Genomic DNA, 13,519 nt, shown 5'->3' on the forward strand with positions numbered 1-13,519 from the left:
AATAAGTTAGATATGTCAACATTAAAGCAACTGTCAAGGGTAGCAGGTTAGTGTAACATCAGTCCTTCAAATTTTAACATTGTGACATTGCTTCAAACTGTCAAGGGCAGCCCCTTAAATTGATTTTATGATTTTTTTCAGGTACTTAAGGAGTGTGGTGTTAAAGCATGCTGTTGTTTTTTGGTGTGATAAAACTATAGAAGCATGATGTTGGTTTTTTTTGGATGTGTGGAGTTGAAGCATGCTATTGTATTTTGGTGAAATTTGGGGAAGTTGTACATAGGACTTTGTTTGTTAGTCTTGGTGTGCAAATATGGTGTTATAATATTATACAGATAGCAACTGATTTAGGTTGTCTATTATGAATGTTGTAATTGATTTAGGACTGCTGCAGTGGGTTTTTTTTATGTAATATGCGGCTTTAATTTTCTGTTTTTGGGCTGTTGATCATCACATTTCAAGGCCAAATTATGTATTTTTCATATATATGTTCAATGCAAAAGTGTTTAACTCAGTATGTATGGTTGTAGTATGATCTTTGATGTTGGTTTTGTGTAGGATGTGTTTGTGTTCAAACTTGAAACTTTTCAGGATGTATGCCAATTTTTAAGAAATATTACTTTGTCATTATACAGTTAAACCCTCAACATTCAAACAATTGTTACTGACCTTTCAAACGGTTTAGGGGCATTAGAGTAATTTCACTATATTTGGAAAATAAACTAAAGATATGGGCATTTTTGGTTTTTTACAGTCTATTTAGTTTTTATTTGTTAAATAATCTAAAGTCAAAGGTTCAAGGGTATTTCAGTCATTGTTAATCATTGTCACTGTGTCAGATCCATCCGTTATTAACAGTGTTAGATTAAGGGTGGCAAAATGGGATAAATTGAACCAACCGTATTAACTTGGGATTTCCCCAAACTTCGGGTGGGATTATGTCGTTTGCTCTTAATAATATTTTGAAACTTTGGTCAATCCGCTCCAAGTTTAAGAGATGACAGGTCAACTTGATGTGACAAATCTAGTTAAAGATCACCTATATTATATTCTTTATTGTTTCAATCAACTACATTACCGAAATTACATCACCCTTTTACCGTCGGTCCACTTTCCCGATCAATGATATTGGAATTTTGAAGTGCATGTTTTGAGATCTTCGTAGAGGGCCAGGAACTATTCCCATTTGGCCATTTCCCACATAGACACTATGGCTCAGGTGTAGTTGTAAATTATTTATGTACCGAAACAAGAGATCTGATTCAAAGAAAAATCCAAATCCAATATTGATGGAGCATGCATGCAACGTACAAGTCTACAAGAATTCATCCTTACATTTCAAGAAAATTAAAGAGAAAATGATAAATATTGTATATGTTTGACATGTCGCTGGCTAATCTTCTCTCAAGACTTCCACTGCCGGCTCTTGAATCTGATGAACTCAACAATTAACACCAACCTTGAGGCCACCTATGACGAGGATCCCATCTGGGGAATAACCATCTCTTTTTCTTCGAATTTGATCCTACGGCAACTTCTCCTTTCTCGTAAGTTTTGAGAAAAATCCTCTACCGCGGCGGCTTGGCGTTGGGGCTGCAAGTTCAGGCTGATGTTTGTTTACATGAGTTTGGGTTAAGTAGTTGAAGTCATCGTCCTCAGCAGGGAAGATCTCATCACGAGTGCGGATTGAGTTCAGCTTTAAATACTTTTGTTCAAGTGACTCTTTGGGTATGTTTCTTGCTAACAAGGGAGAAGCAGCGCCCCAGTGATTGGTGCCCAAAGATGGGTGTTGGGGTGTTCTAAATTCTACTAATTCTCTTTGACTCATTCGTTTAATTTCAATCGCCCCACTGTAGGTTTTTCAAGGCTCTAAAGCAAAGAGAAAGAAGGTTATTTGTGCATAAGAGAGAGCAAAACAGAAGAGAAAGAACTGATGCAAAAACAGTCTGCATTTTTCATTCAAAACAGAGAAATATATGAACCTAATACATCACTGTTACAACTACTTTTCAGTATAAATAATCTTTAAATATACTACAATTTGAACCACNCAGAAGCCAAATCATGTAATTGGGTGGCGCAGGTTGATAGAGTGGGAACTTTGGTGGGTAAGGTTAATTTGTTAGGTTAGGGTTAGGAATGGAGCATAGAAATAGAAGCTCGGTGTCGATTTTTAACAAATAAAAAAAAGGAAGAAAAAGAAAAAGAAAAAGAGAAAGAGAGGGAATATTCCCAAAATAACATGCACCAGACAAAAGGGATATTCAGAAGGAGGAAATAGGAGAATAAAAGGACACGTGTCAGGAAGAGAATCGGTTCAGGCTCTCATTTATCTTTAGCTTTGTTAAGGGAAGGAGTAGAGAGAGAGAGAATCAAGAGAAAAGGCATGGGTTGGAGTCTTGTAGGAGAAGACTGGATTATGGAAACTGGAAAGCGACTAACCTCTCCTCTTCACATTTCATACAAAATTCAGATAAAAGGGAATTCGATGCACTCGTCTTTGTCTTTACTGCATGTTATACTATACTATTACCACTCCAAATTTAATTGCATTACCATTTTCCTATGGTATCCTATGCATAATATTCCACTCCCCAACACACCCTATTTTCTTAGTTATTTGGTAACCGAGGCGTTTGAGCCGGCTTACGAACATCTCAACTAAACTTTAAAGTCTATTGAACACCCTACAAACTTAAAAGATCGGGTAAACCACAATGTTATTGTAATAGATGACCTCAAAGTTTAAATCCAAGAATTCAAGGAAATGGAGGAAACTTCTTTGACAATTAGGCCAACCCTTCGGGATTTATTTCCTTATTTCTCAATTGCTTGCAGCAATTAATCAAGATTATGCTATCTTTTCACATATACACATGTATATATAATCCATTAATCTACAAATAAAATTGCATGGATGATGATGGATCTTCATTACTGTGCAAAGCTTAATTATATAATAAATATATTTAGAGGGAGAATCTGCTTACCTTCCAACCCACTTCATTAAAGTTGGTAGCAGAAGAAGATTCCCGGCTCTTAAGAGTCCTTTATTGTTCTTTTGGGGTGGGATTTTGCCTTTAAGCTTTGAAGGTTGTGTTGTTCCCTTAATTTAGAGTCGTAGAATTGGAACTAAGATATTCTTTCCTTAGGCCCAAATATTTTATTCTTTTATGTTTATAGAGAAAGAGATTAGATTACATATTCCCCTTTCTTCTCTCTCTGAATGCACTCAATTTTAGAACAATTATGCAACTTTTGAAACCAAAAAGAAAGTTGCATGGTGCATTGATACTAAGCACCTCTCTGAATATGTCCTTTTTCTCTCTCTTTCTCTCCATTATATTACTATTACAATTACATTAATTTTTATAAAATGGTATATGCTGCTTTTCAATCCCCTTTTCTTTTTATTAATCATCCCAGAATCATTATTTCTTTATTTTTTTTTTAACCTAATTCGAATACTTTGGTAAATACGCCCACGCCCTCTATCAACCTACACTTGTCCAACGTCTATCATATTCTCACACATGATCGCTTCATCCTAACCGTACAATCCCTTCATTCCTTTTTTTTACCATCTTTAAGATCATCATCATCACCTCCCACAATTTATATATTGTATATATTATTCATCTACTTAATGAACTAATGATTCCTTAATCAGGATAGTGCAAAATTCTATGTGGATATCGAGGATGGTATTAGAAAAACCAGATTAATAAATGAGAAATGAGGCTTTACGTTTTGTGAAAGATGACACACTGTTAAGAGAATGTAAAAGTAGGATGAAGACGCATCTGCATGACAGAGTAATAGGGTTATATAAATTATCAACAAAATGGAAAAAAAGAAAAAAGAAAAAGGAAGATAACAGTGAGAAGAAGAATCATCTTTTCTATTTACAGGTTTTGAATTCGTATAAAGACTATACCAAAGGGGGTTCAAAAACCAGGCCATAAGCACATGACCCCTCAACTGTCAGAGGTTTGATTCCTTCTCTCAAAGAAGAAAGAGAGAACCTCTCTCTGATTTATAGCTTTTTTTTTTTCTGCCTTTGTTCTTTGCAAGAAGTTACCATCCCTCTTTATCCCTTGGCTTTTTCTTTTAATCTATCTCTACTTTATTCTCTTGAACTCACCCCTAAAAAGAAGACGATCCCCCCTCGATCCTCCTTGTGTTCACAAACAACATCTTCTCTCTCTCTCTCTCTCTCTCTTTGAAATCAAACCTAGAAAGCTAGAGGCCATACAAAATCTTTTGCTCTTGTTTGTTCCCACATATCCTATAATTCCTATTTGAGCATGAACATCTTAACCAACAGTGCGTTTTGAGAAGAGAAGAAAGCTTTTGATTGTTGATAATATACCTAGTTAAACCATGTCATCCCCTTCAGAATTAAGTCTGGATTGCAAACCACACAGCTATTCTATGCTATTAAAATCTTTTGGAGACCATGCTGACCAAACCCAAAAGCTTGAAGAGGTCCTTATTCGTCTTGAGGAAGAGAGGTTCAAGATTGATGGTTTGAAGCGTGAGCTTCCTCTTTGCATGCAACTTCTCACCGACGGTTCGTATTTCTATTATGTCTTTTACTTCTTATTTGATGCATATATATATACATCAAACTCACTCATCATCTTATTCTTTAATTGCATTTCGGATGATTATTATTTTTATTTATTTACTTATAGATAAAGAACATACAAGGAATTCAAGCTAGAACCATGAACCTGATTATGATAACATAAAGAAATTGTTTTAATCTGGTTCTAGCTATTGCTGGATATTCATGTTCTTTGCTGCGACGTTTGGCTTCCAAACTTTTCTTTAATTTATCTTTTTCTCATTTTATAGAAACAAGTGATTGCTTTCTGTTAGCCCCATCTCTTTGAATTCAAAAGTAGCTATGTTATTCTACATTTATATCCGTAAAGAACTAAAGCCAGCGTTAAATTTCCAAAAGAAAGTTATATAATAATCAATATTTTTAATTTTCTTTTTCCTCAGCTGTGGAGGTTTCAAGGCAACAACTACAGGCCTATAGAGCAAATCAAGGGCCGCGACCAGTTCTTGAAGAATTCATACCCCTCAAAAATTGCAGCTCCGAAAACTCAGACAAATCCCCAACCATCTCCGATAAGGCAAATTGGATGACAACTGCTCAACTTTGGAGCCAAACAGGCAATGAAACCAAACCACAAGCCAATACTACGTCCCCTAAAGAGACTGATGTAGGATTCAATGTTAGTCCCAAGCTGGCCCTCGATAGCAAACAGAGAAATGGAGGAGCTTTCCTTCCATTCTCAAAAGAACGAAACTCGTGCCCGAGTCCAACTTTAAGGGCTCTGCCCGATTTGGCCCTTGCATCTGCTGATAAAGAGATGGAAGATAAGAAATGCAATGAAAATAATGAAAATGGAATTTCTTGTTCAAGGAGAGAGAATATTGGTAAGGTTGGGAATGTTGGGGTTGCGATTGAACAAGTAAAAGGCACTTGTAATTCAATAGATGGTCAAACAAATTCAAACAATCCTACAAATGCTTCCCAAACTCATAGGAAAGCAAGGAGGTGTTGGTCCCCGGACTTGCACCGCAGATTCGTGAATGCTCTTCAGATGCTTGGTGGTTCTCAAGGTAAGAGAACAAACAGGAACTCAAATCAATAAATCCAGCAAACAAAAAGTGTTTTTTTTTTTTTTTTTGGTCATATAAATTTGTTATTGTTCAAGTTCATAAAGATAGTCAAATTATATATCATTGTCATAATGATTATATTTGATAATCAAAATCCTTTTGGGTCATGCAAACAGTAGCGACTCCAAAGCAAATCCGGGAGTTGATGAAGGTTGACGGTTTGACTAATGATGAAGTTAAAAGCCATCTGCAGGTATCTCTCTCTCTCTCTCCTTCTTTCTACGAGACATGCAGTTGCAGGCAGGAAGGCATGAAACAGATTTTGTCCTATTTTCAGCCCTGACATGCGTACCATACTGTAAAATGTTGGTAAAAGCTAATGATTTTTTTTTTTTACTTGTTTGGTTCAAACAGAAATACAGGCACACAAGACGACCTAGTCCAAGTCCACAAGCACCAGGAGCCCCCCCACCACAGTAGTAGTTTAGGTGGCATTTGGGTACAACCAGAGTATGCCACGGCAGCAGCTGCAGCCCACAACGGAACTCCCACTCTCTATACCATCCTCCCTCATACTCCAACACATTTCTGTGCCGCATCACCGGTACCACAAGATTTTTACACTGCACAACCTCCACCGCAGCCGTCAGTACCACCTTTGCCACCACCCCACCAACAGATGCACCACCACAGCCTCCAAAATCAACTCCACCTCTATAAGGCCAGCTCACAAGGCCACAATTCACCGGATTTGATTTACGGGGAGCTGGAGACCGCTCGGAGAGCATAGAAGATGGAAAGTCCGAGAGCAGCAGCTGGAAGGGAGAGTGGTGAGAATGGCATTGCGGAGAGAAGAGGGTTGGCTGCACTCAGGGAAGATGGTGAAGAGAGCAATGGAAGTGAAATAACTCTCAAGTTTGATGTTATTAGAATAGGGTTAGGGTTTTTTAGATCTCCGAAGTTGCTACCCTATTACTGTTATATTATTATTATTATTCGAAATTCTTATGTTAAATATCTAGAGAGGGTTAAAACGACATATTTAAAAAGTGAACGTTTGTTTTGTACTCTTGAAGTGTTTGATGTCCTTGAAAAAGATTGAAATTGGATTATAGGGTGTTGGCGTTTTCCCTTAGACGGATTTACCCTTACTCATGTATATAGGGCGGCTTCTACCCATTTGGACTGACTTGAACATAAAGCAAAGTCTTTGTTTGTTTGTAAAAACAGAAGGCGACATAGAAATGATGTCATCAATCGATATGTTTGTTTAATTTAGAAGAAATAACCCTTTTTTAATTAAAAAAAAAAAACATATGGTAATCTTTTATGGGGAAAAAAAACAGCTTAAAAATATAATGAAACACATCGGTATTGTTGTAATATGTTCCCCATGAATTAAGGACGTGAAAATAGGTAGCACCGAAAGTGTGGAGGAGGATGTCTTTCAGAAGCTTTGTTAAATTATAATATATCCACCTCTTTTCTTTCTCTTTCTTTTTCCTGCCTTTATTTATTTCCTTGTTTATTTGACTACAGTCAAGCGCAGGTGTACGTATGTTTTTCCATTCAAACCAGGCTTTGGGACACTAGTACCTGCTTTTAACTCATCAAGTTAACTGAACAGTCAAAAAGTGTTTTTAATTTTTCTGAACTCAAGCAACACTATTTCACAAGGGCCAATAATCGAATGGTCGTAAGAAAATATAGTTTAATACATTATCACCCTGAAATTTGGTATAAAATGTTTTCCCCCTCAATTTTGGAAAAAAAAATGCCAATACCCATAATAAATTAGATGTAGGAATAAAAAATAATTTTAAAAACGTTATTTTAATATTCAATAATTCTAACAATATTAAAATGCTCAAGGCTTTGGACAAAGTAAAAATACCAGTGAATGGTAACAACATTAGTGGCCAAGATTTTTGATAAGGTGGCCATTGAGGACTTATTCGTTATTAACTTTAAGATTTTAACAATTAGTTGAGAACACATAAATAGGCTCAAACACCTTGATTAACAAAAAAAAAAAAAAAAAAAAAAAAAAAAAAAATTAATTTGTTACCCAAAATTGGGGGAATTGTTTTGCTGTCCGACCTTTTTTTTTTTTAATCACCAGGGTGTTTAAACCAGCTTACACACACATCAACTAATTTTTCAAAACCCTGAAACTGTCGACTGAATAAGAGTCTCAATGGCTAACCCTAGACCTCTCTTTTACCTCTATGACATTGTAGGACAAGCAACACATACGTTTCTCATGAAATTTTTAGATATCATAGCTGTAATGATAGATACTTTCCATTTACCGAAATCACAATTATTTGCATTTAAGTTGTGGAAACACCGTCAATGAGAGTGAATGCGCAGACCGCAGATGCATACATGTCTCATATCCAAATCGGATTGATAAAGCCTCTGCATATTAACAATGTGTAAAATCGTCCATTTAACTAAAATTTGCACAACCAAATACTATAAAGTATTAAGGAATTGATAGATACAATACAATTATACAAGGAAGTGATTATATTAACACTTCAAATTAGTAGCTCATTAGCCCCCAGTGTAGATATCTACATAAACATATCCACTAAGTAGATTATAAGACAGCTAGAATCTGGAATCAACCCCTCAAAACTACACCACAATATCATTCATTGATGCCGTTTGTCAGGCCTCCTCCATCCTTCAAACCAAGATCATCACCCATGTCACTTTCTATCATTGCAACATCAACCATTGACTGCACAGAAAAGATACATGATTCAGCATTTTAAGTCCTAAAACGGTAACATAGCACAAACCTTTAGTTCATACCTCCTGATTAACATTGTATTTCCATAGTATCAATTGAAGGTTCTCCACATCAGACATGCAGAAACTTTCCTCCCATTCTTTGTTATTATATCAATTATCATGATGTGCCATTGAATATTTTTGTAACATGCAAATTACAGCACATGCTAGATATATAGCCCTACATTGCATCATAAATTCTCTTAAAATTACGTGCAGTGCTTGCACCTCATGCACAACACAATCAGAACAAGCTAAAATTTTGAGGTATTAAGAGAAGATAAGAGTTATGACAAACTCACTCAAAACATATTTCCTTCAGGGGAATGAATAAAATGGTAAGTTCAATTGTGGGACAATAAACTAATTAATATATATAGGACTGCGAGTGTGGTGCACGATCCCAAGTGAAATATGTATTCTAATGTGGTCGCAGGATTTCGATCCACTCTTTGCCTATATGAAAGGACAGAAGAAATTCTCCACTATACTGTTCTTTTTTTTTTTTTTAATCCCTCAACTCTTCTCTAAATACACAAGTTCTAAATTAGAGGCTACTTCCACACTCTACAAGCTTGGCAGCCAGAAAACTAAGAGGATATAATATCCCAAGCAAGTGGCCTCAGGGGATTTGAAGTTTTGAAACCTGGACCTCTTGGTTTAAATCAAAGGCCTTTAACACTCAGTCAATCCTTAGGCTAAACAACAATAAGGGATAACGAGCAGCATCACCAACAAAACTGCACATGTCATGTAGAAGCATACACATTTCATGCTAGAACATGCTTTAACCTAACAGCAGAGCACACCAACAATGATGATTGCATGGTTTCATATTCATACTGACTATATCTATAAGTTGAAGAGACAGACCTGAAGTTCCTGTTCACAGCTCCTAAGTCTTTCGGCACTCTCGTTAACTTGTGTAAAACATCTGTACAGCTGCAGATCAATCACAAAATGTAAGAAGTTATCCAGATAATGTTCCAGCAGAGTTATTTACAGCCAACTGACAAATAAAATAATCACCTTGGTCACCTGTTTCTGACGATGAGAAGACAGCTTCTTTGCATCTATCAACGCATCCTCCAGTTTCTGCATCCACCATCAAATTCCAAGTGGGGAAATGGACGAAAAGGAATAAATTGAAGTAGAGCCAAGTAGATGATTGAACAGCACATAAGCTCAAAAATAGTGCTATGTCCATGGAAAAAAATATACCTTAGATCTTTCCTGTAAATCAGAGACAAGTCGTTCTTTTTCATCTAACCGGTCTAACATCTGAGTAATCTGAGAAAGCAGCAAACTTTAGAATGTGTTTTAGCACAAGCAAAATAATGTGAAAATAACAAAACAATAATAATAAAGAAAGTGAATAGATGGCTATAACAACAAAGGGTTGCTGGGATCAACTTTGCAGGTTCATAAACCCACTAAGTTCAATTCCCTGACACCAATGTCAGCGTAAGTTCAATTGTATGGGGCACACTTTATATACCAAATCGCCTTTAAAATTCATTTAATGACATGAAACATCCAACTGGATGCACGGTTTGAGCAACTACAACATAGAACATATCATATGACTTTGTACAACTACTTCCATCAATTCAAATCCCAGAAAGAGAGCTCACCTCCTTTTTTAGTTCTTGACGCCTTTGAACTGATCTGTCCAGCTGTTCTTTCACCTGATAAGGGAACATGATAAATGAAGGCAAAAAAGCAACAGACACAAGCTGGCCATTAAACAAGCTTAACATGAAAAACTTACCTCATCATTGTAATCATCATCTGAATTTGATGAAAGTTCCCTGGTATGCTGATCGTTAATTGTAGAACTACCATGGAAAAGGAATGGCAAAGTAAAACTTCAATCCAATAAATAAAGATGAAGCGATTCACTATCAACATTTTATGAAAAGACATTAATGATTTAAATCAATACTAGAAAAGATATGTGCCACACCAGTTATATTTATTGGCAAAACATATTAACAATCAGCAGCATTGAGGATATTAACATTTGATCTATTAAGATGAGATGCATACAAAGGAAGTGAACATCTTTCTTGACACGTTAGATTCTTTACTGGAATCATTATAAAAAAGATTAATTGACAATAAACCCTATGATTGTTGGTGTTTAATTTAAAACTCCCTACCAGAACATAACTGATGAGTCAACAATAGACCAAAAGTACCCAAAGCAAGTCCCACAACAAGCTGAGGTAACTCTAGGTAACTTTAAAAGTTGATCCACTTCATGGAAATTTTCTTTATTACATAAACTTTTACTGATTTAAGACAATAAATCTATTCAAATATAGAAACGTGTGACATGGAAATGATTTGATTTCTGTCTCATAATTCGTATTGCATTCTGCATTCTCTTTGTAAGGATTATATGTTGCCAGCAATCAAATTAGTAAGGATTGTTGTTGTTGTTGCTGCTGTTGTATGTGCGTGTGTGTGCTTTCCTAATTTCTTCCTTCTTTTTAGGGTGCAGGGAAGATCTACACATGGATAGAAATACAGTAGTGTAGCAATGCATTGCCAATTCCATAAACTAGGGCCTGATACTTAATAACTAAGGAATGCTACAACTTGGGCCAAATTAGTATAGACAGCCAATTAATAACTAGCTTTAATTGGCCTTTCAATGACAAATAGTTTAATAAGGGAGAAAAAAAGAAAATAGTAAATACAGATCGACTTACACACTCCGTTTCCTTGAAGAACATTCTTTACCCTTAACGACACTTTTATGATAGCCATTGGTTCCATCAATTTCCCTATCTTGGTTTTGATCAAACTCACTATTCGTTTCCCACTCTTGATCATGGTCCCTAGCAAGCCCTAGCTTGTTATCCTTTAGATATCTGTCTTGATCTCTACCCGAGAAATGGTCCCTTGACGGATCACGATCATGGGCATGCTCATATCCTCTTTCCTTATCTCTATCATGGTCCCGAGATGGAGAACGCCCTCTGGACCTATCACTGTACCGATCCCAATGCCTGTCCCTACTATGATCACTATCCCTTTCACGATCTCGACCTTTATCCCAGTCACCACGACGAAACCGCTCTCGACCAAAGTTTGATTTCCCACCTCTGGTTGTAACTTCATTTACTCTCACTACTCGACCCTCAATTGTCTATCACAAATTTCACAATGTCAAGGGCTTAAAATAAACGAAGGACCTCCAAAACTGGCAAGTAATAGTTCAAGTCAGTTTTTAAAATATTGATAGAGAAAATCCATACCCTGCCATTCATGTCATTGATGGCATCAATTGCCGATCGAGGATTTGTAAAAGTAACAAAGCCATAGCATTTTCCCCTAGTCCCACGATCATTAACAATCTGCAGCCAAATGTACAGACAAAGTTGATCATCTTATATTACCCAACCACAAATACTGGACATTCAACATAAAGCCAACAATCCTTTAGTTATTATGGGACGAATTAATAAAATTATAGCTGATAACCAAACTAGCGACTCCAATTCATGTATTCAGAAATTTACAGTGATCAACCAACTTAATTTGCAAGAAGAGAATAACCCAGTCGATTTGTGGTGGAGATTTTCAATAAGAAGCATGAAATATGTAAGTTTCACTGTTTCAGTAAAAAGTGTACTAATATCTCTACGAACCAAAAACGAAATATAATGATAGACAGTATGAAGCATTGAAATTGAAAGACAAAAAGAAGAAGAAGAAGCATTAAACGGTAATAGAAAACCTACATAAAAAATAAAAAATAAAAAAATAAAAGGAGAGAGTGAGGGAAAGAGAAATGAAATGAATAGTGAGAGTGAGACCTTAACGGCGACAACAGAACCGTAGAGATCGAAGACTTCGCGAACGGTGCGCTCCGTGGCGTTATAGGGCAGTCCTCCGACGTAGACAGAACTCTCATCGTCTATTGTCATCTTCACTTCGGCCTTCTACAAACTCTAGAACTAGTATCAGAATCAATTCTTGTTTTCTATGTTTAATTGTTGCTCTTGTTTGCTCCTGTGTATTTTTGCTTCTTTCTGTCCTGGCTTGTCCCCTTACTAGGGCCTAGTATTGGGCCTGGTCTTTGATCCATAGGGCAGAGATTGACAGATGTTTAAGTCATTAAGTGTATGTGGTAACAATATTTAATATCTCCGGTTTATTTCATATGTCAGGGGGTGTGTATATATATATAATGCTACGGACACCATAACTCTACACTGAATTACGTGTCCTGTGACTCATACCAACTATGTTTCACGTTCACAAATATTTTACTAGTGAACGACCGTTTATCAACTATGAACGCCCGTCTATATGTTATAGACAAGAGTCCATATAGAAAGGTTATATGGACGACCGTCCATAATATAATAAAACGTTTTTTTAATTTACTTTTTTTTTTTAATTTGCGAAAAAACATTAGCTTGTCCAATACGGCTTCTCCAAAAACAAGCGCCAAAATTCTTCGAGCGAAAGAAAAAAGAAAAAACTTCATTTTATACCTATTGCCGCCTTTTGCTTCATCGTTCGCATATGTTCTTCGAGCCTGCATTCTTCTCGAGTTTCTTCCTCAACAGCCGTTTCTTCCTCAACAGCCTTTTCTTCCTCAAAAACTAACTACTGTGACAAGAACAAAAGCCATAAATTTTTCATAAAACAATTGTTTAGAGTGGAAAGGGAGATAAGAAGATCAAAATTTGTCTAGATTAGAAAGATTTGTTGAGGTTGTTAAGTGGTTTTTATTTAATTTATGCATTTATTTAGTTTTGTATTCTATTTTGGATTGAATATATATTACAATAGAAAATAACTGATAGAGAATATTTGTTGGTGATTATTGTGAATTAGATTCATGAACGTGAACACTAGTATTGGTTTTGCATTAAATTACAGAATATGGAAGAGTCTAGTTTGCCTCATTTCAATGATGTTGAGGTAAATTGTGCTCGAAACCTTAACTTTTTCGTTAACATGATTTTAAATTTATTGTATCGTATTGTTTCTTTTGATGTGTTGTATTAGTACATTCTAATTTTGTCTATTATAAAACTATTAAATGATCAGGAAA

General features: G+C 35.9%; 2 protein-coding genes across 3 annotated transcripts; one reads left to right on the forward strand and one right to left on the reverse strand.

The window, feature by feature from the left end:
* The first annotated feature begins 4,116 nt into the window (after positions 1-4,116).
* Positions 4,117-6,752, forward strand: LOC116120650 (myb family transcription factor EFM-like). Its single transcript, XM_031406616.1, is given in 5 exon segments — positions 4,117-4,573; positions 5,014-5,640; positions 5,817-5,893; positions 6,055-6,116; positions 6,118-6,752. Coding segments are annotated over 5 exon segments (1,581 nt in total). The 5' UTR covers positions 4,117-4,383; the 3' UTR covers positions 6,743-6,752.
* Positions 6,753-8,064: 1,312 nt separating this feature from the next.
* LOC116120643 (serine/threonine-protein kinase fray2) lies at positions 8,065-12,476 on the reverse strand. Of its 2 annotated transcripts, none has more exons than XM_031406606.1 (9): positions 12,270-12,476; positions 11,709-11,807; positions 11,160-11,599; positions 10,214-10,280; positions 10,077-10,130; positions 9,664-9,732; positions 9,481-9,537; positions 9,316-9,384; positions 8,065-8,389 (listed from the first exon to the last, which is right to left on the reverse strand). In XM_031406606.1, the coding sequence occupies exons 1-9, from the start codon at positions 12,378-12,380 to the stop codon at positions 8,297-8,299; spliced, it is 1,059 nt and encodes a 352-aa protein (XP_031262466.1). In that variant the 5' UTR covers positions 12,381-12,476; the 3' UTR covers positions 8,065-8,296. The 2 variants fall into 2 exon arrangements, with proteins under 2 accessions (XP_031262466.1, XP_031262465.1); XM_031406605.1 differs by having other exon boundaries at positions 9,472-9,537; positions 12,270-12,475.
* Positions 12,477-13,519: the final 1,043 nt, after the last annotated feature.

Source organism: Pistacia vera, unplaced genomic scaffold (genome assembly GCF_008641045.1).
Source record: "Pistacia vera cultivar Batoury unplaced genomic scaffold, PisVer_v2 Contig940, whole genome shotgun sequence".
Lineage (NCBI taxonomy): Eukaryota > Viridiplantae > Streptophyta > Magnoliopsida > Sapindales > Anacardiaceae > Pistacia > Pistacia vera.